The sequence below is a fragment of the Haematobia irritans genome, chromosome 3 (genome assembly GCF_050003625.1).
Source record: "Haematobia irritans isolate KBUSLIRL chromosome 3, ASM5000362v1, whole genome shotgun sequence".
Taxonomy (NCBI): Eukaryota; Metazoa; Arthropoda; class Insecta; order Diptera; family Muscidae; genus Haematobia; species Haematobia irritans.
In genome coordinates, this window is record NC_134399.1 from 209,152,601 (window position 1) to 209,179,638 (window position 27,038).

The 27,038-nt window shown below is 32.6% G+C and overlaps 1 protein-coding gene across 10 annotated transcripts in view; it reads left to right on the plus strand.

Moving 5' to 3' along the window:
- Positions 1–27,038, plus strand: part of Rok (Rho associated coiled-coil containing protein kinase) — an 82,354-nt gene that overhangs the window by 21,085 nt on the left and 34,231 nt on the right. For 4 of the 10 annotated variants that reach the window (XR_012720935.1, XM_075302479.1, XM_075302472.1 and 1 more), the window contains exon 1: positions 1,421–2,144. The exons of 3 other annotated variants lie outside the window; for them this stretch is intronic. Coding sequence is in view for 6 of the 7 variants with exons in the window: in XM_075302479.1 (XP_075158594.1) it covers positions 2,095–2,144 (50 nt within the window). In the remaining variant the exon portion in view is untranslated. Of the gene's footprint in view, positions 1–1,420; positions 2,145–27,038 lie in introns of those variants that run through there. 3 more of the 10 variants (XM_075302476.1, XM_075302478.1, XM_075302480.1) reach the window with 2 other exon arrangements.

A 27,038-nucleotide genomic window follows, 5' to 3' on the forward strand; every position in this document is an offset into this window, starting at 1 on the left:
AAATTTAAAAAATTTTTAAAATCTTATAATTCCTTCTACATTGTTGGTATTACAGGAAAAGGTGTTAAGAACTAAAAAACCTCGTGGATGTGAGAAAGATGTGAGGGCAAATGCAATTAGCAAGAAAACAATGTTTTTTTAGTTTTTCTTTATGAAATTGTTTTTACATCCAGGAAAAGAATAAACGTTTATCACAAAAAGTATATACTTTTCTTCCAAATACACTTCCTTACTGCGAAAAGCAATTGAGAAACGAACTTTGGTTGTCTAAAATTTCGTTTGGGAGGAAAGAAGAACACATAACAAGTGTGTAAATTTAAAATTGTATAAAAATTTTTTACATGAGTAACTCATAAAGGGCTCCCCCCGCAAAGTAAGTATAATATAAGGGAATACGAATTAATTTTGGATCAGAACTCCTATTGTTATAAATACGATTTGGAGAAGTAGAAAAAATTGTGCACTTTAGATAGCAATATATGTGATTTCTCGTATCAAACGCCTTGTTATGATGAAGAAGCGTTTCCGTATATTTTCCACAACTTCGGTAAGAGCTGTGATCCAATTTGTCTTCCAAAATCCAGATTGATATTCACTCAGTAATTTAAGATCTTTTCCATAACATTCGTGAGGAAAAGTAGGATGGCAATTGGTCGATAATCGCTATTAGATTTTGGAATTGGAATTATTTTTGCGATTTGTCAAACCTTTGGAAACGTGGATTTGGGTAGGCACGTTCTAAAAATACATGCAAAAGAAGCTAGAAGCTTTTGTAATAATATTTTTATGAATTCCAGTTGCATTTGATTTAATTGTATGGAAACTCTTCAGTACATCAAACTGATATGGTGGCGCTAAACTCACTACTATATGTCTTGCAGTGGCTGCGCAGTATTGATTCTTGCAAAATGATCATTTATTTTATTACACCATCAGGACTTTAATTTGTTCTTTACAAAAAGTCGATTTACCCTTTTTGTTTCTTCAAAACATGGTTTTTATTGCAATACTCTCGGTATCCTAACCATTGAAAAGTTCTCAAAGTCTAAGTTAGCGGATAGTAGTTTTCAATTCTTATTCAGTCTTTTGTGTAAGTGTTTGCTATGAATGCGCTTTGTTTTTGTGTGTTGAGTGTAAAAAATAACCGCAATATCAACCTCAAATCAGACGCCAACAACAATCCCCCCAAAATCAAAACGAAACAGTAAACGTTAGACTCTCGTATTGAACGAATACAATGAGCGCCGTCAAATTTGCCGCTAACTTTGACATTGTCTTAATTTTGTATTACCGTAAAAAATCACAAATAACCAATGTTGTGTGACAAAAAAAAAAAAAAAACAATGTTTAAAATCCAAAAGTTAATTCATTGTTAGCCGATTGGAAAGGAGTAAAAGAAATTTAAAGTCCATATTCTCAATGGTCGGGGAAATGAGTCACAAGAGTTGACGGTTCCGAAGTTCGTCGCCGACGTCATTGTCTTCATCTCGTCGGTCAGATGCAAAAAGCAATAAGTGTGTGTGTTTGTGTATGCGCTAGAACAACGTATCACGTATCTATTGTGATTTTAGATTTTATGAATATTGAATGAAGTGAATGAAAACAAGGAAAAAGAAACAAACAAATCAAATCAAAACAAAACAAACCATTTAAATCAGTACTTATCATGCTGCGTAGCTTTTGTGTGTGTGTGTGTGCCTCTTTCCATCTGGCGCTTTTATAAAGTTGATTGGGTTTTGTAACGTGTGGCTTGCGGTATTTCCTCGATCTGCGACACGATTTTGTGGTCACTTTTTCCCACATGGCTTGTGCCAAAATTTTTGAAAATCAGTCGCCTATAACTGACAGGCGGGTTTTAATGCTTTGCGCAAGGCTTTCCAAAGTTCCTCGACATGACTTGTAAATGAAAGAAAAAGTACACACAAACTGTCCGCACTTTTTCCGTAGTGCTAAAAATACCCTTTTTGTTTGTGAATGAAGTAGTGACGAGAACAAGTATGAATGAATTCTAGTCAATGAATGTGTTTGTTCTAAATGCATTATTATTTTGCGTTGGATTGAAAGGTTGCCGACGCTTTTGTCAACCGATTTAAAATGGATATTAACCTTTATGATATGCTACCAACAAGAGATCATATATTACGGTAATTTTTAATTTCGTAATTTTTTATTGATAAAACCATAATAATAGTAGGGAACCTATATCTACAATGAAAATAAACATAATTTAATTACGCTCAAAAAAGGGTGAACCCATCAGGAATGAAAATTTTGATTAATTTTAGAAAAATTAGGTTAATTTTAGAAAAATTATGTTACTTTTAGAACACTAAACTAAAAAAATCAAGAAAATTTGTCAGACGTACACTGAAAAAAAAAGCTAATGATTTTGGTATTAATTCTGAGCCAAAAAAGCGGAAAATTAAAGAAATGATACTTTTTAAGATAGAATTGCCTTTTAGATTTAAGTTTTGCGTACTTGATTCTAGATAGCAAATTTTAATTTATTCGTTTTTATACGCTCCACCATAGAATGGGGGTATATTCACTTTGTTATTCCGTTTGCAACATATCACAAATATTGCTCTAAGACCCCATAAAGTATATATATTCTGGGTTGTGGTGAAATTCTGAGTCGATCTAGCCACTTCCGTTCGTCTGTCAGTTGAATTCACGCTAATTTCCGAACGAAATAAGCTATCGACTTGAAACTTGGCACAAGTAGTTGTTATTGATTTAGATCGGATGGAATTGCAAATGGGCTATATCGGACCACTTTTACGTATAGCCCCCATGTAAACCGACCCCCTGATTTGGATTGCGAAGCCTCTTAGAGAAACAAATTTTATCCGATCCGGCTGAAATTTGGTACGTGGTGTTAGTATATGGTCTCTACCAACCATGCACAAATTGGTCCATATCGGTCCATAATTATATATAGCCCCCATATAAACCGATCCCAAGATTTGACCTCCGGAGCCTCTTGGAGGGGCAAAATTCATCCGATTGGGATGAAATTGGATACGTAGTGTTAGTATAGGATCCCTAATATTCGAGCAAAAATTGGTCCATATCGGTCCATAATTATATAAAGCCCCCATATATACCGATCCCCAGATTTTGCTTGCAGACCCTCTGGAAGGAGCAATTTTTATACAATCCCGTTAAAATTTGGTACGTGGTGTTAGTATATGGTCCCTAACATGAATGCAAAAATTGGTCCATATCGGCCCATATTTATATAAAGCCCCCATATAAACCGATCCCCAAATTGTGCTTGCAGACCCTCTTGATAGAGCAAATATCGTCCGATCCGGTTGAAATTTGGCACGTGTTGTTAGTATATGCTATCTTACAACCATCCAAAAATTGCTTCATATCGGTCCATATTTGTATATAGCTCCCATATAAGCCGATCCTCAGATTTGACTTCCTGAGCCTCTTGGAGGGACAAAATTCATCCGATTCGGTTGAAATTGGGTACATAGTGTTAGTATAGAATCCCTAATATTCGAGCAAAACTTGGTCCATATCGGTACATAATAATATATAGTCCCCATATAAACCGATCCCCAGATTTTGCTTGCAGACCCTCGCGAAGGAGCAAATCTCGTCCGATCCGGTTGAAATTTGGTAAGTGGTGTTAGTATATGCTATCTTACAACCATCCAAAAATTGTTTCACATCGGTCCATATTTGTATATAGCTCCCATATAAACCGATCCCCAGATTTGACCTACGGAGCCTCTTGTATGGGCAAGATTCATTCGATCTGGTTGAAATTTGGCACGTATTTGTTAGTATATGGTATCTAACAACCATCCAAAAATTGGTTCATATCGGTCCATATTTGTATATAGCCCCCATATAAACCGATCCTCAGATTTAACCTCCGGAGCCTCTTGGAGGAGCACAATTCATCCAATCTGGTTAAAATTTTGTACGTGGTGTTAGTATATGGTCTCTAACAAGCATGCAAAAATTAGTCCATATCGGTCCATAATCATATATAGCCCCCATATAAATCGATCCCCAGATTTGGTTTTGGAGCCTTTTGGAAGTCCAAAATTCATCCGATACGGTTGAAATTGAGTACAATGTGCTGGTTTATGGCCGCTAACAACCATGCCAACCATATTCTGGGTTGTGGTGAAATTCTGAGTCGATCTAGCCACTTCCGTTCGTCTGTCAGTTGAAATCACGCTAATTTCCGAACGAAATAAGCTATCGCCTTGAAACTTGGCACAAGTAGTTGTTATTGATTTAGATCGGATGGAATTGCAAATGGGCTATATCGGACCACTTTTACGTATAGCCCCCATATAAACCGATCCCCTGATTTGGATTGCGAAGCCTCTTAGAGAAACAAATGTTATCCGATCCGGCTGAAATTTGGTACGTGGTGTTAGTATATGGTCTCTACCAACCATGCAAAAATTGGTCCATATCGGTCCATAATTATATATAGCCCCCATATAAACCGATCCCAAGATTTGACCTCCGGAGCCTCTTGGAGGGGCAAAATTCATCCGATTGGGTTGAAATTGGATACGTAGTGTTAGTATAGGATCCCTAATATTCGAGCAAAAATTGGTCCATATCGGTCCATAATTATATAAAGCCCCCATATATACCGATCCCCAGATTTTGCTTGCAGACCCTCTGGAAGGAGCAATTTTTATACAATCCCGTTAAAATTTGGTACGTGGTGTTAGTATATGGTCCCTAACATGAATGCAAAAATTGGTCCATATCGGCCCATATTTATATAAAGCCCCCATATAAACCGATCCCCAAATTGTGCTTGCAGACCCTCTTGAAGGAGCAAATATCGTCCGATCCGGTTGAAATTTGGCACGTGTTGTTAGTATATGCTATCTTACAACCATCCAAAAATTGCTTCATATCGGTCCATATTTGTATATAGCTCCCATATAAGCCGATCCCCAGATTTGACTTCCTGAGCCTCTTGGAGGGACAAAATTCATCCGATTCGGTTGAAATTGGGTACATAGTGTTAGTATAGGATCCCTAATATTCGAGCAAAACTTGGTCCATATCGGTACATAATAATATATAGTCCCCATATAAACCGATCCCCAGATTTTGCTTGCAGACCCTCCCGAAGGAGCAAATCTCGTCCGATCCGGTTGAAATTTGGTATGTGGTGTTAGTATATGCTATCTTACAACCATCCAAAAATTGTTTCACATCGGTCCATATTTGTATATAGCTCCCATATAAACCGATCCCCAGATTTGACCTACGGAGCCTCTTGGAGGGGCAAGATTCATTCGATCTGGTTGAAATTTGGCACGTATTTGTTAGTATATGGTATCTAACAACCATCCAAAAATTGGTTCATATAGGTCCATATTTGTATATAGCCCCCATATAAACCGATCCTCAGATTTAACCTCCGGAGCCTCTTGGAGGAGCACAATTCATCCAATCTGGTTAAAAATTTGTACGTGGTGTTAGTATATGGTCTCTAACAAGCATGCAAAAATTAGTCCATATCGGTCCATAATCATATATAGCCCCCATATAAATCGATCCCCAGATTTGGTTTTGGAGCCTTTTGGAAGTCCAAAATTCATCCGATACGGTTGAAATTGAGTACAATGTGCTGGTTTATGGCCGCTAACAACCATGCCAAACTTGGTCCATATCGACCCATAGTTATATATAATAAACCGATTCCCAATCACACAAGAATTGGTTCATATCGGTTCATAGCTACCCCCATATTTCATTCTGGTTCGTATTTATTTGTAGACTTCTGTATATATACCGGTCAATAACTGAATTATATACTTATTTACACTGAAAAAAATATTGTCGTGAGGTCAATGATTTTATGTCTTTATAATACGAATGCAAATTTTTCTTAGCATAGAAGACGTACTTGTCTAATATAATGCGTTTTTCCTTGTCCAAAAGTCGATAAACTTTTCAATGAAGTCGTAGTGTCCTCATAATTAAGTGATTTGACTAAAAAATCGGTACCGTAACATGAAAGAAAAAAATTGACTTTAATAATTCTGAAAAATTCTTTAAAATTAATGACATTGTCTTTAAATTTGTTGTCTTTTTGCATCTTGACTACAAAGCAAAAAATCGTTCAAAAATAGGACGTGTTTTTCAACACTTTATTTTAAAGACGTTTTTTACTTGAAACATAGCATAATTTCTACTGGAAGTTGAGTCTTAATTTGGAAAATAAAGTTGTCGTTAACTCGTTTTTAAAGGACTTTGATAGCATATGAAGAAAAAAAGCTGAGAAAACTAAAAATTAAAATTTGCTTCCTAGAAGCAAGTACACAAAACCTAAATTTAAAAGAGAATTGTGTCTTAAAAGTATCCTTACTTGTATTTTCCGTTTCTTTGGCTCGGAATCAATACCAAAATTTTTAAAGTAAAGACAAAATCTTTGGAACCGAGTATGCTTTCTTTTCAGTGTAATCTTTTTTTTTTGTCTAATATAAACCACGTAGGGACTAACTTGCAATTTAGAAGTCGATGGTAAGCAATTTTAAGATACCTTGGCATGGGTAAATATTACCACAACCCAAGTAATTCGATTATGGATGGCAGTCTCTAGTAGAAGTTTCTACGCAATCCATGGTGGGGGGAAATAAGATTCGGCCTGGCCGAACTTACGGCCATATATACTTGCTTCTGTTTTTTTTTCTTCATGTGCAATTAAAGTCCTTTAAAAACGTGTTAACCACATATTACATTTCTAAATTCGGACTCGACTTCAACTAGAAATTAGGCTATGATTCTTTAAAATAAAGTGTTGAAAAACATCTCCTATTTTTAAGCGCTTTTTGGCTTTGTTGTCAAGATGCAAAAGGACAACAAATTTAAAGACAATTTCATTATTTTTAAAAAATTTTTCACAATTATTAAAAGCAAGTTGGCCTTGGTCAAACAAAATTTTCCTTCATTTTAGGATACACGTTTTTAATTCGAATCTCAAAACACAATTCCGTGAACTAAAACCGAATTATTACACACTATTTTTTGAGTGTAATCACAATATATGAAAAGATGATGTACACAGAAAAAAAATCCAAGTATAGTCTTAATTGAGTTTTAAAAATATTCAATTAAATTTAATTCAACAAATTTTTTAATTGAAACAAAAATCAATCACAAAAATTAATAGTATGCATTAATTTTTTAATTGATACTATCATTTCTGTGATTAAAGATATTTCAATTAAAATTGGATCAATTAATTTCGTGATTGAATCAGAAAAAAATTGTTGTGTGTGTACAGTGTTGGTGGAAATGGTTGAATTTATATTATTTACATTAGAAGATATCAGTAGATATTTTTTATTTGTATCTATCATTATCGGTCATATGTGCTCATTCAGTTGGGAATTTACGATTTGCTCAATTAGAAAAATTAGAGGATACAGCGTTTGGATATTTTCCACGTTCTTTTAAGCGTACATGTGGCAACGCTGTCATAAGTCGGGTTTTTTTAAGAAAATTCTTTCTAACAAAGGCTAATTTCGTTTGTCTAATATTTGGTTTCGGAGGAAAGTATTTTTTCTTTGAGTGTGGCTTTGGTGTAAGCTGGCACGTTTCAATATATGTTTAATCCTTTAATGGAATATCGATTTTGTTCAATTCGATATTTAACTAGGTTTTGTTACTTTTATCAACGCTACCAATATCATTATAACGATTTGTGATGCGATACACCAACATTTTGTTCATATTGAGGGTTTTGAGAGGTTTGGCCAGCCAATCGCGTTATTACGCCTTAACCCCCATTACAAATAAACACAGAAGCAAATATTTTTGATGGTTTGTAAACAATATAATGAACTGTCAGTCATATCATGTAGCTGTCATTTAGTTTAACAGTCATACCATAACGAATATATTCTATTATTTAAATGTTCGATTTTTTTTTTAATATTCAATGAACAATTTTTTTTTAACCAAAGATTATTTATTTTATAAAATATCATCACATGAAAGAATTAAGTGTTCTAAAATGATGAATATATTTTTTAATGTGTATTTTCTACAATAAAAATTGGGTCCTAAAATTTAGGTCACACAATAGTTACTCATTAGAGATTTTTCCAGTGCACGTTTGAAAATAGTGACACCCTTTTTCGAAAATAACATCAGCTTTAAGTGGCTTTAGCGAAATGCTCAAAAAATCAATTAAATTTGGTATAGTTAGTTGGTACGTGCCTGCATGCGATGTGTTATCGGCGCCTTTAACTTTTGTCCATGTTTAAGCCTCATTATTTTGGTCTCACTTTTTAATTAAAATCCTCCCAAAACCATTAAGTCTTGTTAATCATTTCAGTTTCTCCATTAACCAGCGCCTAACTCCTTACCACCCAACCTACAATCAATCTATGAATTTCGAATAAAGAACATTTCAATTTTCAATTTCGATTTAATTAAAATGCGTTCTATGTCGTACTCATAGGCATTTTAAGAATTTTCCGTTTTCAAATCGTTTTGATTTTTCACGAACGCGACTCATTAGTTGTTGTAGTTCACAATTTTAAATTAACGATTGTTTGCGGTCGGCCAGAAGAAAATATGCCGCCGCTGCTGCTAGCGTCAATCGTCGTTTGCTATTAGATTGCCGCCACAGTGTTTTATATTCTCGAGATCACGAAATTACTTAATTGTCCATTTATTTGAAATGAAATAACGACAACGATCTGTCGCTTGTCTGTCCGCATGTCGGTCATCTGTCCATTTCACGAAAACCTTTCGTCGTCGCTAGCACGAACGAATCAAATGAAACGAAGGCGACAGATGAACGAGTGATTAAACGATCGATGAAGCTATTGAGTGATATCTACTCAAAAAAAAAAAAAAAAAAAAAAAAAAAAAACTATAAGCTTTCCGCACCACCGCCAACCACATTTTGATGTGTACAATTGAAAAATGTTAATTAACTGAATTGTCACATTCGAGTTAAAACTTTGTGTAAACACTGCATAAATAAATCTGATCAAATTAAAGAGTATCTGAATTGAATTTTAAACTAAATTGCGGGAGTATTTAAAATTGTGTTATAAAATAAAACGATTAACGGAACAAATTTGTATTTGAAGAACAAAATTCACGTCTATTTTTTTATCAAATATTGTATTTTTGTAGAAGCTTTTGTTACAATTTTTAAGCCTAAAGTTTTTTTATTTTTGTCAACATTTTTTTTTCTATAGAAAATATGATCAGCATTTGTATGTCGATGGACAATTTTGTCACAATTTTTATATCCATAGGAAATATTAGCTCCGTTCGAGAACCCGATAATTTTTGATAATTATTATTGGAAGTCGTTTGTTTACACCAAAACGCCAGCAAAAGAGAGCCGGAGAGAGACTACATTTGACAGTTATGAGATAGAGAAATTTCAAGTTTTTGCTAGAGATTTTTTTCCCAGTAAAATCTTGCAAACCATATCATACGTTGCCAACTGGTTATTTATAACAAACAAAGTACCAATACAATGCACATGTTCGGCAACTACACCCTCAAAAAAAATCGCTTCTTTAACATATGTTCCAAACATATTTTGCAGGAAGCACATATATTATTGGATACTGCCGAAACATTAATATGTTTGTTTTATGTGAACATATCATATGTTTGGAAGCATTTTGAGCCCAAAAATATTATATGTTTGGAAGAATTTTTCCCAAAGACGATTGTGCTCATTGCCTAACATACTCGTAATTTTCACTTCCTCGAAATATTTTAGTTCTTGGCACCTTTTTCTGTAATACAAATAATGTTGAAGAAATTATTCACTTTTATACATTTTTTAAATTTTACCTTTCGCCTGCACGGAGAATCGAACCGAGGACTATACAGTTTGTAAGCCAACAAACTACCCACTGGACTACGTAGCTGTTATAGCCACCAGTAGATAATTATCGTTACACTTATATAGCATAGTTTGCAGCGCCCACGAGCCCATGCAAACATAACTTTATTTAACAGAAACATACATTTGTTTGCCACGTGGACTCTCCAGTCAACTCTCCCGGTTTCCATCTCTATTTCTTTCTCTATACTCTCTCTGTCGCTTTGAATAAAATATCACAACATATGTATGTTTAGTCGAAATTTGTAAATTTATATATGTTTGCATTCACACATATGATTTTTATGAAACATTCATGCCCCAAACATAATATATTCTAACATATTAACATAGATGTCCCAAACATTTAGTGTTAGTTTAGGAACACACCTTGTTTGCACTTAAATATATTGTGTTTTAAAATTGTGCCCGAAACACATTTTGTTTATATCGGAACATATGAAAAACATATTTTTCTAAGAGTGTACGATTGGAAGTTAAATATACAGGATTCGTTTTTTGTTTTCAATGTTTTAGCATCTGAAATTTTCAATGTGCAAATAGTTACTGGATACCGTTCGTGTACTTTTCAGCAATTTTAAGCAAAGAGTGTAAAATACACTCTTACTCTCTTGCTCGTTTTTACTGGATATTTTTTTACTGGAAAAGTACGCGAACAGACCTATTATCAAAATATTTCTGTCTATAAAAAAATCTATCAAATATTGGCAATTTTGACAAAATTTTTACGCCATTAAAAGCTTTTGTCAAAATTTTTTATCTCTATATAAAGTTAAAATTTTATGTAAATAGAAAACTTTGTAACTATTGAAAAATTTCATCAACATTTTTATGTGTATAGAAAATTTTGTCAAAATTTTTATGCCTATCAAGAAAAAATATCACAAAACTTTTTCCAATTAAAATTTTAATTGAGTTTTAATAAACAAATAAACATTTATTTTTTTTTTAAATTGAAACAATATTTAATCAATAAAGTTAGTTGTATCAATTTTGTAATTGACTGTGGTGATTGACACTATTACTTCTGTGATTGAAGACAAAACATATTTTTTTGTGTGTATAGAAATTTTTTTTAAACCTTTTTTATGACTAATGAAAAATTTGTCTAAATTATTGTCTATAGACATAACAGGTTGGCTGATAAGTCCCCGGTCTAACAAAGAAAAACACATTTTTATGTCAAAATTCGTTTTTATTATTCAACATAGTTCCCTTCAAGAGCGATACAACGATTATAACGATCTTCCAATTTTTTGATACCATTTTGGAAGTACTCCTTCGGTTTTGCCTCAAAATAGGACTCAGTTTCGGCGATCACCTCTTCATTGCAGCCAAATTTTTTCCCTGCGAGCATCCGTTTGAGGTCTGAGAACAAGAAAAAGTCGCTGGGGCCAGATCTGGAGAATACGGTGGGTGGGGAAGCAATTCGAAGCCCAATTCATGAATATTTGCCAACGTTCTCAATGACTTGTTAAAGTGGCAGCCCGATTAAGATTCAGGCTCACTTAGACTATTCAGTCCATTGTGATGTTAAAGTGGCAGCCCTCAATGACTTGTGGCACGGTGTGTCAAAAATGGGGTGTATTGGTCCATGTTTTGTGTAGCTCCCATATAGACCGATCTCCCGATTTTATTTCTTGGGCTTCTAGAATCCTTAGTTTTTAACCAATTTGACTGAAATTTGAAACCTAGAGGTATTCTAGGAAAATAAAGAGATTTACCGAAAATGGTAATTATCGGACCATGATTTGATATAGCCCCCATATAAACCGATCTCCCGATTTTACTTCTAGAATCCGTAGTTTTTATCCAATTTGCCTGAAATTGGAAATGTAGAGGTATTATAGGAAAACAAAAATTTCCAGATTTTACTACTCGTTATAATTGAAATAATTGGGTTAAAAATCTACAGATTTAGATTTCAAATCAAGGCGTTATTTCATCATTTTCTTGCACACTTACAAGAGATGTTTATGATTCCTCTAAAACTCAAACAAAAAATGGTTCTTATAAATTCAGAATCTGATCTAGTCTTCATAGGTAAAATCTTAACATTTATCTGTGGGTAGCGTACTGGTTGAATTGATCTGTTTGGGAAAATATCTGTCATCAAACCCCCCTGAAATTTTTAAAGAAAACTATTATATTTGATTAATGGTGGTGGGTATTTAAGATTCGGCCCGGCCGAACTTACTACTGTATATACTTTTTTATTCTCTATTGAATTTTTTTTTTTTAATTTGCAAAAGGTTACATAAAATTAATGAGAGCATTAGATACTTCAAGTTCGTTAATGAGTAAATATTTTGATTCACATATTTTTCCATCATCCATCAAGCATGGTATCACTACCATTACTGGAATTTTTGATTCCTCTGCTGCCCTACCTCCTCCTCTGGCTGTGTGATTTTATGATGTTATTCGGTTAGTGATCATCATGACTAATAATCCACCTAATGAAGTTGGTCGAGTGCCAAGTGCTTTTCGTTGTCACTTCTAAGCAAATATTTACATTAATTGAATAATTCAAATAGTTATAAACAGTAGTCATACAGTCTGTTCGTCTTGAGACAACCACCACTACCACGAAAAAAGAACAAATGAGATAATAAAATAAAATTTAGAAACAAAAATTGAAAAAAAAAAACATATTTGGTTTTACATTACTCTCCATACTAGAAAAAATATGAAATAAATGATTTTTTTCTAATTTAAATTAAATTTTGTTTTTATGGTATTTACGAAATTCATCAATGATAGTTAAAACCCTAAAAAGTGTCAGTAAATACATAAATACTCTTTAAAAATGCAATAGATTTTTTTTTTAATATTTTTTCTGTGTATTATAATTTTATTGTATTTACTTACTTGAGATCATAAACAAAATGCCATTTGAAAACTTTTGCCATTTTTCAAATATGCTTCAAATATTTGGCGTTTCGATTTCCTCATAAATATCTCATAAATTGAAAAAGAAATGAACAATATTTTGACATTCATCACCAATGAACAATCAACGATTAATCTACCAAATTTTTTTTTTTCAAGTTCATTCACACTCTCGTATTAAATAGAATTAATGTATTTATATTCATGTCACGTTGTTTTATTTACTTCTTTATTTTAAACGAGAAATACAATTGTTTGTGGTAAATTGCCGCTCTATGTTAAGAATCTTTATTTGTCTGTTGTATAATATTGTGGTAATTTTAAATATGTTGCTATATTATTACATCATACTGTGGTTTTTTATTTGCTAACTAAAAAAAAACTAAAAAAAATAAAATCATTAATTCAATTGATTTTGATATTATTAAAATTGAAGAAATTAATTGAGATAATGAGAATAAACTTGTTACACAGAAACAATTTTTCTGAATCAATCGTGAAATTCATTGATCCAAAAAAATAATAAAATAAAAAAATAATAAAAAATTAATTAAAATTGCTTCTATCACGAAAATGATAGTATCAATAATAAAATTAATTAGAAACAAGTATATACAGCAGTAAGTTCGGGCGGGTCGAATCTTAAATACCCATGGTGGTGTGTATCAAATATAAAATATAATAGTTTAACTCTTCGTCGTAACGGGTTACTTGATAATATATAAGATTTGATGACAAATATTCTCCCAAGCAAATTAGTTCATCCAGTACTCTTCCCAAAGATAAATTTAAGGATTCTACCTATGAAGACCAGATCAGATTCTGGATTTATGAGAACCATTTTTATACCCTGCACCACACTGTGGAACAGGGTATTATAAGTTACTGCATATGTTTGCAACACCCCGAAGGAGACGAGATAGACACATGGTGTCTTTGGCAAAAATGCTCAGGGTGGGCTCCTGAGTCGACATAGCCATGTCCGTCTGTCCGTGAACACATTTTTGTAATCAAAGTCTAGGTCGCAGTTTTAGTCCAATCGACTTCAAATTTGGCACAAGTATGTGTTTTGGCTCAGAATAGAACCCTATTGATTTTGGAAGAAATCGGTTGAGATTTAGATATAGCTCTCATATATACATTTCGCCCGATATGGACTTATATGGCCCCAGAAGCCAGAGTTTTACCCTAATGTGCTTAAATTTTTGCACAAGAATTAAAATTAGTACTATAGTCAAGTGTGCAAAATTTTATTGAAATCGGTTCAGATTTAGATATAGCTCCCATATATATCTATCGCCCGTTATGGACTAATACGGTTCCAGAAGCCAGAGTTTTACACCAATTTGGTTGAAATTTTGCACTAGGAGTACAATTAGTAGTGTTGTCAAGTGTGCCAAATTTTATTGAAATCGGTTCAGATTTAGATATAGCTCCCATATATAGCTTTCGCCCGATATGGACTTATATGGCCCCAGAAGCCAGAGTTTTACCCTAGTTTCCTTAAAATTTTGCACAAGAAGAACAATTAGTACTATAGTCAAGTGTGCCAAATTTTATTGAAATCGGTTCAGATTTAGATATAGCTCCCATATATATCTTTCGCCCGACATGGACTAATACGGTCCCAGAAGCCAGAGTTTTACCCCAATTTGGGTGAAATTGCACAGGGAGTAGAATTAGCATTGTAGCTATGCGTGCCAAATTTGGTTGAAATCGGTTCAGATTTAGATATAGCTCCCATATATATGTTTTTCTGATTTCGACAAAAATGGTAAAAATACCAGAATTTTCCTTGTATAATCGCCACTGCTTAGTCGAAAAGTTGTAAAAATTACTCTAATTTTCCTATACTTCTAATACATATATATCGAGCGATAAATCATAAATAAACTTTTGCGAAGTTTCATTAAAATTGCTTCAGAATTAAATGTTTCCCATATTTGTTTACTAACATTGTGTTCCACCCGACTTAAATTTTGAGTCTATAGATGTTGTAGAAGTCTATCAAATTTTGTCCAGATCGAGTGATATTTAAATGTATGTATTTGGGACAAACCTTTATATATAGCCCTCAGCACATTTGACGGATGTGATATGGTATCGAAAATTTAGATCTACAAAGTGGTGTAGGGTATAATATAGTCGGTCCCGCCGGACTTTAGATTTTCCTTACTTGTTTTTTTACTAACATTGTGTTCCACCCTTGTGCATTAGCCGACTTAAATTTTGAGTCTATAGATTTTGTAGAAGTCTATCAAATTCTGTCCAGATCGAGTGATATTTAAATGTATGTATTTGGGACAAACCTTTATATATAACCCAAAACATATTTGACGGATATGATATGGTATCGAAAATTTAAATCTACAAAGTGGTGCAGGGTATAATATAGTCGGCTCCGTCCGACTTTAGACTTTCCTTACTTTTTTTTTTGAGTTTTAGAGAAGTTATAAACATATTGTGTATATGATGAAATAACGCTTTGATTTGAAATCTTAAATCTGTAGATTTTTCCGTCATTTTTTAAATGAATACGATGAGTAAAGTCTGGAAATTGTACTTTCAGTTTCAAGCAATTTTCATGAGGCGCACTGCCTGCTATACACTGAAAGAAGAGTTTTCTTTTCTGAGAAACGAAATTTTGACACAAATTTTACAGACAATCGTTGAATCACTTATCAAAAATTGTGATTAATTTGCTCTAAACGAAAATACTATATACGAAAGGGGAATTTCGTTTGTCTAAAATTTCATTCCGGAGAAAAATATTATTACTTTGGGTGTACCCTCAAGAAGAGAAATCGGTCTATACCGATACCTTACCAAATGGATCGGTAAAAATAAATGCGATACAGGTCTAAAATACCATATTTACATTTTCGACCAAATCGGATAAAATCTACGGTTTCTAGAAGCCCAAGGAGTTAAATCGGGAGATCGATCTATGTGGGGGCTATACCAAAACATGGGTCGATACACACCGTATTCAGCTGACCTTTTTGTTGTCAGCCGGATTCTAGAAGTCCTAGAAATAAATTCGGGAGGTAGGTCTATATGTGGGCTATACCAAAACATGGACTAATACTCACCATTTTCACCTCTTAATGGTCCTCAAATACCTCTAGAATTCAAATTTCAGACAAATTGGGTAAAAACTTTGAATTCTATAGTGATGTATAGTCGGAAGATAAGTCCAGAAACCCAAGAAGTAAAATGGGGAGATCGGTCTATATGGAGGCATTACCAAAAAATTGGAACGATACGCCTCATTTTCACCACACCTATTTGTGGTCCTAGAATACTTCTAGATTTCAAATTTCATGCAAATCGTATAGAAAATACAGTTTCTAGACGCCAAGAAGCAAAATCGGGAGATCGGTTTATATGGGGGCTATACCAAAACATGGACCGATAAACACCATTTTCGGCACACCTTTTTTGGTCCTAAAATACCTCTAGATTTCTTAATTGGATAAAAACTACGGTTTTTATAAGCCTAAGACCCCAAATCGAGATCCAAAATCTTTTAATTTGCATGATATTTTTTCTGCATAAATTATTTAATTAATTTGTGTATTGGTGCGCCTGTTAGATAAAACCGTTTAAATTAATGGTAAATTAAATCGATAAAATGTGCAGTGAAAGCTAGCAATAAAATTTGGAAGTTCTTACCAAGCCATTAACCAGAAAAAAGCATCGCCAAAAATCTAGTAAAAATGTTCTTTTTGGACCCGGAAGTGGTGCAAAATGGGCGCAGAAGTGATAAATTTAACAGGAGCTTGTCATGCTGGGTACTTTTAGTTAGTGTACATCCAAAAGGTTTTATTTGTTTTACTCCGTTTTTGCAAAAAACTTTTTTTTTTTTTTAATTTCAGAGAGTATATAATATTTCAAGGACAAATAATATATTGAATATTTAAAAACAAAATCCATAAAATATATTGTTCAAATAATATTTTCATAAAAATACACCTAGAGAGGGAGGGAATATGATCACCTCAAATATATTTCAAGAGCTATTTTTTTTGGGAAACATGTTGTTTTCTCATCACACATATATATTACATGCTTGCCGAGATGAGAAAGTTAATTTTTGAGAAAATGGTTTCGACAAACATGTTACATGTTCCCCAGCCAAAAATAAAATTTTGCTCTTGAAACATATTTGAGGCAGGCAAAATTAAAATTTAGGAATGCAACTTAATTAAAATGTTCCAATTTTAGAAAATATTAACTATTTTGTGGAAGTTTCGGATTTAGTAAAATTGTAAATTTTTTCCGATTTTTAGTTCATATAAGTAAGGAAAATATTCCGGCAAAATTTAAAAAAAAATTAAGTTATTTTTATAAACTAAAATAAAAATAAAGCGGTTACAGAAATATATGATCGTTGAATCCATAATTTGTTGTTATTGTATTAATTACAATTTCTATATCTATTCTAATTCATTTCTATTTATTTCGCTTCACCGAAGAAATATCTGCCGTTAAGATGAATACCCAGATGTTGATGATTTCAAAGAATTCACAAAAGAACTTTGTCATATGGATACGCTTGTTATTTTGATGGCGCTTTTCGATGTCTTTCAATTTCCATTTAAATATTTTAAGAAACATCTTGTCAGAGCCACGAAAAATCGCACACAACATCAAAACGCAAATGTTCATCACTTCCGTCCACGTCATTTTCGTGATTTTGTTATTTGGTTTTTGATTGTTTTCATTTATTAGTTTGGTTAAATTAGTGTACCCGGTGCGAGATCGATAATGGCCCGTTGTTGGTTTTTAGTGTTGACAAAGCGCTAACGTGGCATAGAGACGTAGAAGATGTCATTTGAATATTAAAAAAAAAAATTATTATTACATTTATACAAAAAGAGATTGTTTTTGTATTGCTTAGGAAAAAATACACTCAAAACTCAATAGAACAAAATTTTTGACAAAATTTTGTATAGAAATAAAATTTTGACAAAATATTCTATAGAAATACAATTTTGATAAAATTTTTTATAGAAACAAAAAATTCCTAGAAATAAAGTTTTGACAAAATTTTCTATAGAAATGAAAATTTGACAAAATTTTCTTTAGACATAAAATGTAATTTTAATATTAAAAAAATTTATTATTGCATTTTATACAAAAAAAGATTGTTTTTGTATTGTTTAGGAACAAATACTTACACTCAAAACTCAATAGAACAAAATTTTTGACAAAATTTTCTATAGAAATAAAATTTTGACAAAATATTCTATAGAAATAAAATTTTGACAAAAGTTTCTACAAAACTAAAATTTTTCTATAGAAATAAAATTTTGAGAAAATTTTCTATAGAAATAAAATTTTGAGAAAATTTTCTATAGAAATAAAATTTTGAGAAAATTTTCTATAGAAATCAAATGTTGATAAAATTTTCTATAGATATAAAATTTTGACAAAATTTTCTATAGAAATAAAATTTTGATAAAATTTTCTATAGAAATAAAATTTTGATAAAATTTTCTATAGAAATAAAATTGTTGACAAAATTTTCTATAGAAATAAAATTGTGATAAAATGGTCTACAAAAATAAAATTTAAAAGAAAAATTCGTTAGAAATAAAATTTTGATAAAAGGTTCTATAGAAATAAAATTTTGACAAAATTTTCTATAGATATAAAATTTTGACAAAATTTTCTGTAGAAATAAAATTTTGACAACTTTTTCTATAGAAAAAAAAAATTACAAAATTTTCTATAGAAGTAAAATTTTGAAAAAATTTCTATAGAAATAAAATTTTCTACAAAACTAAAATTTTTCTATAGAAATAAAATTTTGAGAAAAATTTCTATAGAAATAAAATGTTGAGAAAATTTTCTATAGAAATCAATTGTTGAGAAAATTTTCTATAGATATAAAATTTTGACAAAAGGAAATACAATTTTGACAAAATTTTCTATGGAAATAAAATTTTGCAAAATACGATTTTTTTGTAAAATTTTCTCTAAATTCTGGTAGATTATTTATGTCTCGAGTGGCAACCGTGATCACAATGGTCCGAATAATCTAAGTCAGCCTAAAAGTAACGGACTGCTGCTATACCTAACCATGTTCCGCAACTACACTTAAACAAAATTGTGGTGAGGCCAAAAATTGCATGGTCTTAAAATACGAATGAGAATTTTGCTTAGCATAGGAGACGCATTTCTCTCTTCAAAAGTCGATAAACTTTTTAATGAAGTCTTTTTGTCCTTATAGTTAATTTTTGCTAAATTACAGAAATTGTATTCAAAAGAAAGTTCATAATATTTACTGTTTTCATCAAACTTAGGACACGAATTTTGGGAAATTTGCGTCCCTGCGTTAAAGTCGTATGCCTTTGAGCCAAGGAAAATTTTCCTCAAAGTAAAGAAAAATATTTTCGATTTATAGAAATTGTCTTTAAATTAAGTGGCATATTTTGATACTTTAGATTTAAAATAAAAATGCTTCAAATATACACACAAATTTTTATACCCTCCACCATAGGATGGGGGGTATATTAACTTTGTCATTCCGTTTGTAACACATCGAAATATTGCTCTAAGACCCCATAAAGTATATATATTCTGGGTCGTGGTGAAATTCTGAGTCGATCTGAGCATGTCCGTCCGTCCGTCCGTCCGTCTGTTGAAATCACGCTAACTTCCGAACGAAACAAGCTTGAAACTTGGCACAAGTAGTTGTTATTGATGTAGGTCGGATGGTATTGCAAATGGACCATAACGGTCCACTTTTACGTATAGCCCCCATATAAACGGACCCCCAAATTTGGCTTGCGAGGCCTCTAAGAGAAGGAAATTTCATCCGATCCGGCTGAAATTTGGTACATGGTGTTAGTATATGGTCTCTAACAACCATGCAAAAATTGGTCCAAATCGGTCCATAATTATATATAGCCCCCATATAAACCGATCCCCCGATTTGGCTTGCGAGGCCTCTAAGAGAAGCAAATTTCATCCGATCCGGCTGATATTTGGTACATGGTGTTAGTATATGGTCTCTAACAACCATGCAAAAATTGGTCCATATCGGTCCATAATTATCACCGATCACCAAATTTGACCTCCGGAGCCTCTTGGAAGACCAAAATTCATCTGATTCAGTTGAAATTTGGTACGTGATGTTAATATATGGCCTCAAACGCCCATGCAAAAATTGGTCGATATCGGTCCATAATTATATATAGGCCCCATATAAACCGATCCCTAGATTTGAACTCCGGAGCACCTTTGAAGAGCAAAATTCTTCCCATTCGGTTGAAATTTGGTACGTAATGTTAGTATAGGGTATCCAACAACCATGCAGGAATTGATTCCTCTCAGTCCATAATAATATATAGCTCCCATATAAACCGATCCCCAGATTTGACCTCCGGTGCTTTTTGGAGAAGCAAAATTCATCCGATCTGGTTGAAATTTGTTACGTGGTGGTAGTATATGATATTTAACAACCATGCGAGTTGAAATTTGTGGATGACAGTCTTTCGTAGAAGTTTCTACGCAATCCATGGTGGAGGGTACATAAGATTCGGCCTGGCCGAACTTACGGCCGTATATACTTGTTTTTTTCTGATTCAATCACGAAATTAATTCATCCAATTAATTTTTTAATTGGAATGTCTTTAATCACGAAAATAAAGCAGCAAACACAGTTTTAATTGGACATAAAATATACTTGATTAAAAAATTAATTATATTTCATGACCAAATTTCAATTAATTTTTTATTTTGATTTAATTAAAAATTTTGATGTTGATTGCAAAACTCAATTTTTTAATTTCATATTTTTAATCAATTTTCAAAAACGTAACTACTTAACTGAAATAAATTTATAATAAAAAATTTTAAAAAAATGTCCATCGCCTTTTTTAACTGACTTAGTCTTCCGAATTGATTAAAAAGTTAATTGTATCAATTATTTTTTTAATTAAAAATGTTCAATAAATAATTGACTTAATTAACTTAATGTTTCTATCTTAATTAAAAAGGTAATTGTATCAATTAATTTATTAATTGAAAAGATTTTCAACTTCAATCAACTTTTTAATTAAAAATATTTTTAAGGAAATATTTTGGTATCTGTTATAATTGGGAAGATATATGAGATCTGTATCCTAATTTTAATTTTATTGCTCCTAGATTTAAATCTATATGTGTCGCCAAGAAATGTATTTATTTTAAAGAAGCTGCATTTTCGGTTGGAATAAATACCAAATCCTTAAGGGAAGATCAAAATCTTTCGATCCAAGTAAACTTTTTTTGAGTCTAGGGTTAAGCTTTTTTTTGAACAATTAGGAAAGTACAAAATTGGAAATTAAATCATTTGCTTATGACGTATGTATATTGTTTCAGAGGTTATTTTGTATGACAATTCCAAATACTTTTTACGACAGAAATCAAATTTAAAAAAAATTTCCTTGTTATGTTTATCTGTAAAAATAAATAAACAAACCAGACATTTATACCGGGAATCAAATTATGTCGAAGAAAAAAAAAACTGCCAATGGCCGTTCCATTTCAGTTAATGATGCAGTCAGTCAGCAAGCAAGCTAGTCAATCAATCAAACAAATAGTTAGCAAACAGACATCATTATTATCCATTTCGCTAGCTTTCAATTGTGTGACTCAAGGCTTTATTCTTTTTTTTTTGACTTATGGATTATTAGTATTATTAAAAAAAATGGTAATATAAACTTTTTGTCTATAATTCCAAGTATCCAAGTTCAGTTTTAAAAAACAAAAATATTCAAATATTTTCTTCTTTGTGTTTATTAAAATGAAATTTTGATTTTATTTTTGTTTCAATAACAAATCATACAACACTTTTTTTGGCAAATTATCAACAATTAATAATTATAATATAATTTTAATTGTTCCGGTGCATTTGGTATTTTTGGTTGTTTCTTATTTGTAGTACTATCATTGTTCTTCATTATTATCGACCAATTCAATTTCATACTTAATTTAAGAAAATCATTTTGTTCGAATAACATTAAAGAATAAACAAAACAAAAAGTGCAAAGAACCTAAATAAATATTTATTATTTTCTTTATGCACTTGAGGATTTTTGTTGTTATTATTACCATTTCTACCGACATCACTACAATTAAGTATGATTCATTGTTTTGATTTGTATGTTAATGAATTGGAAATACCATACCATATATACATATATGGAAATTAGATAAAACTTATTAATATGAACTCTTATAATTTTGATTTTCTCCATATAAATTTTTCATGTGTTCAACAAAAAAATATTAACTTTGAGGTGTAAACAGAAATTATTATGAAATTACAAACGTGGTTACATGACCCGTCGTAAAATTCATTTGCGGAAGAAAAAGTGCAACGCTGTGAATGGAATTGAAATAGACGTCTATACATTTCTTGGTCTATGATAAAACTTTATTATCACAGGCAATTTTGGTTTCGTGAACTCCGTTCCAGCAGTTTCGATATCAAAGATGCAGCTCTCTTTGGAAGTCCAATTGTCGAGGATGTTATAAAATCATGGAAACATTGTCGAGTCCAATCGTTTCATTTGGTTTGAAAAATATTTCATTTGATTTGAAAAGAGTTTCATTTTGTTGGAAAATGTTGTCATAGGAATAGAAAAAATTTTATTTTTATTTTATGCTGCCGATGTAACATCCAATCATAGGCAATTAAAAATTAAAAATAGAATCGACAAAAATGAATAGTATCATTTAATTTTTTTAATGGGATCAATTAATTTTTTATTTTTAATCGATTTGGATGAAATTAACCGATTTGGATGAAATTTGGTACATGGCGTTTTTTGTCACAAGGCGTTTTTTGTCACAAGGACGTACGCTATTCAATTTGGTAAAAATCGAATTTAATTTAGATATAGCGCACAGGTTAGGTTGTAGAGGATGACATCAATTTTTGTGTTGAAATTGATGTCCACTTAGATCAGTATAGGTCCATTGTTATTCCTCGATGTGATCTTTCTATCTTCTTCCTTCCGATGCGGTCCGCTTTGTCCCAGAGTTTCCTCCTGCTCGTTCTCTTTGAAAGAAATCTCAGAACCACCAACCACAGGCCCTGATGAATGCAAGTATGTTCCTTAAGCTGCACTCCCTCAGATCAGTGAGAGCCTGAAAGAAAAAAGAGCGCAGTATCTTGTTTCTTTTAAAGGATAAAGCTGGACACTGGCACAGGAAGTGGTACGAGTCCTCCGTAACTTACTGTTATAATACCAATCAGTGGCCGCAATTCTTCTCTGTTCATCGACATCAAAAATTCGCAGTTCCTACGTTTCTTTTCGTCCCATATCAACTTGGTATGCTCGCAACCATCCGAAGAAACCCAGCGTCTTCGCCATAGTTCGTCATAGTTGGCCTCTATCCTGTAATGATAAGAAGATATTGGAGGAAAAACGTCCGCTAGGACATTATTCGTTCCACGAGCGCCCTTCTTAGCCAGCACATCCGCTTCCTCATTTCCTATTATCCCATAGTGCCCAGGTACCCAGCACATAGTCATATTATACTGTTCAGTGAGAACCTTGAGTTACTTCGATAGCGGCTGACTACCTTCGACTTTATGTCAGCACTGCACAATGCCTTTATAGCAGTCTGACTGTCGATGAAAAAGCTGATATCGCTTCCGAATAACGGCCTCATCAACAGCGACTCAGCAGCCTATGTGATCGCAGAAATCTCAGCCTGAAAAATACTGCAATCACTATCCAGCGTGTAAGACTCCCTTATTTCTAGTTCACTGGAATAGATTCCGCTGCCCGTTCCTTCCTCCATCTTTGACCCGTCCATATACATGTTCAGGGTTCCGAAGTGTATCCTCCTGTCTTCCCACTCCTCTTTACTTGATATAATGTATGTCGGTTTGTTATGATAAACATGCTCCGTGGCCATATAGAGAGACGGACCGTCTCTCTATACTGCCCGGTCAGAATCTCAGTATGCCTGCAGGCTGTCCTCTCCAGCGTGTTCAAGCTCTTAAGTCTCAGAAGTGTCAGTTCCGCCGTCTTCCTTACGTGTAAATCGAGTGGGATAACTTCCATCAGTACCTCCAAAGCGGCAGTGGCTGTGGATCTCATAGCGCCTGTCATATAAATAAGTGCAGTCCTATTTATCCTATTTATTCTCGACATATGATTTTGGTGGTTCACGATTGTCCACCAAACATGACAACCATATGTGGTAACAGTTCTTACAACCGCGGTATAAAGCCAGCCAAAAAGAGAAGGCCTGATTCCCCATCTCTGCCCGACCAATTTCCAATAATGCCGCATAGGCCCTCTTAATGCCGCATAGGCCTCCAATAATGCCGCATAGGCCCTCTTAATGCCGCATAGGCCCTCTTTATGCGATCCGCAGTATTCTCCATCCAGTTTAGTTTGGAATCCAAAAGAACTCCCAGCGCACATATATATGTACACACAAAAAAAATTTTTCTGATTCAATCACCAAATTAATTGATCCAATTAATTTTTTAATTGAAATGTCTTCAATCACGAAAATGATAGTATCAATCACAGTTTTAATTGGGCATAGAAAAAATTCTTGATTAAAAAATTAATTGATTTTTTTCAGCAAATTTCAATTAATTTTTTAATTGATTCAATTAAAAATTTAATTGATGTTGATGGCAAAACTCAAATAATTTATTAATTAAAAAAGGTAACTATTTTTAATTACTTTCTGAATTGGCTTAAAGTTTTTATTTGGATTAACAAATGATTGGTTGAAATACATTTTTCATTAAAAATTAAAAAAATCAGCTCTTTTTTTTAAATGAATTAGTCTTCCGAATTTGATTAAAAAGTTAATTGTATCAATTAATTTTTTAATTAAAAATTTTAAAATGTTCAATCATTGACTTAGTTAACTTAATTTTCTATCATGATTAAAAAGTTAATTGTATCAATTAATTTATTAATTGAAAAAATTTTCAACTTCAATTAACTTTTTAATTGGAAATATTTTGGTGATATTTTTTTCTGTGTATGGGCCGACTTCGATAAATGCGGTCATATTGCGCTTCTTGACTATCATCGTCAAATTTAGCATCAAATTATCTAATTCCCCACCCTTAAGTCTGCAAAATTTCATCGAAATCGGTTCAGATTTAGATATAGCTCCCATACCCAGCAAAAAAAGCATCGCCAAAAAAGTGATGAAAATATTCTTTTTGGATCCGGAAGTGATGCAAAATTGACGCAGAAGTAATGAATTTAACATGGGCTTGTCATAGAAAGGATGTCCACCATATCAACAGTCGTTGAACTGAATTTGCATCACTTGTTAAGGTGTGATTCAAATTCAGTGTTTCGGATGTGAATTAAATTTTTTTATAATATTTTGCCAAATAAATAATTTTTATAATTTTTTGTTGTTGTCTGAAACGTTTGACTCCAAATATTTTCAAAAATTCGCAATTTTTCTACAATTTGTACCACTTTATTAATTCTTACACTCTTTCACGTAAATTTCTTGGTTGACAGTCCCGGAAGCTATGAAAATACTGTTTTTCAAGCCACAGGTACAGATGGCTTGCCAAACCAGATATTTCTTTGCGAACTTTGACAGTTTTATGTGTTTGAAAATATCTGCTACCTTTCCCCTTCCTTTTGCCGAATAAAACTGCTGTCCCGGAAGCTGCTTGTAGTCGGCTTTGACGTAGGTTTCGTCGTCCATTACCACGCAGTCAAACTTCGCCAGCATCGTCGTGTACAGCCTCCGGGATCGCGCTTTGGCCGTCGTATTTTGTTGATCATCGCGATTTGGAGTCACTACCTTCTTGTAAGTCGATAGTCCGGCTCGTTTTTTGGCTCGATGCACGGTTGTAGACGATACACCCAGCTTATTTGCGGCATCTCGGAGAGAGAGGTTAGGGTTTCGCTTGAAACTACCGGCAACTCTCTTTGTCGTCTCAGCGGCTTCCGGTTTTCGATTTCCCCCCGATCCAGACTTCCTGGCTGTTGACAAACGTTCCCCAAACACTTTAATTACATTTGTAACGGTTGATTTGGCAACTTTTAGCGATTTTGCCAGCTTTGCGTGCGAGTAGCTCGGATTTTCGCGATGCGCGAGCAAAATTTTGATACGCTGCTCTTCTTGCTTGCACGGCATTTTGACAACTGAAGAGTGAATTCCAAAATCAAAACTGGAGCAACATTCTACACACACACACCTTCAAAATGAGGGGTGATCAGGTTTTTTAAATGCAAAATTGAAAGAAATACGTCAAGTTTATATTGACCAACTTTTGACCGTATCACCCTTTAGTGATATAGAAGACTAGATCTGGTCAACTTTGAGTAAGATCGGTTAATAAATAGGGGGTTTATGGCCAAATTTAGTAAAATCGGTCGATACATATATGGGAAATTTTGCGCACTTAAAGAATGTTGAATTATATTACCTTGTTCTGAATTTGACGACAATTGGTTAGAAAAGAAGCGCAATGTGACCCCAGTTGTCGTAATCGGGCGATACATATATATGGGAGCTATATCTAAATTTGATTCGACTTTTTCCAAATTCAATAGCGTTCGTCCTTGTATCAAAAAAAAAACACTCTGTACCAAATTTCATCGAAATTGGTTAAGAAATGCGACCGGAATCCTGCGATCACCAAATACATGGACGGACACCAAGGGCTAGATCGACTCAGGAGGTTATTCTGAGTCGATCGGTATATATACACTACAATGTCTAAAATCAATATTTCTGGTAGGCACATTTTTTGTCACATCAAAATTATTATACCCTGACCACTATGTGGTTTAGGGTATAAAAAGGAATTGTAATAGTTTTTATTTGAAGTGGAAAATGTTTGATTTGAAAAAGGTTTCGTTTGGTGGCAAAAAATTTCAGGCACAGAAAAAATTTCACCATAATTGATTGAAGTTGAAAATGTAATCAATTAAAAAATTAATTGATTATTTAATTGATAATGGATTGAAATAACTTTATTCAAATTACATTAAATTATTCTAATTAACATTTTAATCAAATAAAAAAGAAACATATATCCAATTAAAAATTTAATTTTAATTTAAACTAATTTGGTTTATTAAATTTCATTGCTTTGTTAATTTTCTTTCATCCAACTATAATAATAATCGGAAAATTCGTAAGAAAGTAGAAACACCAATAAAAATTAAAAAAAAAAATCAAATAATTATGAATAAATAAAACAATAAATTATTGACTGCTTCAATTAAAAAATTAATTGAGCATTGCG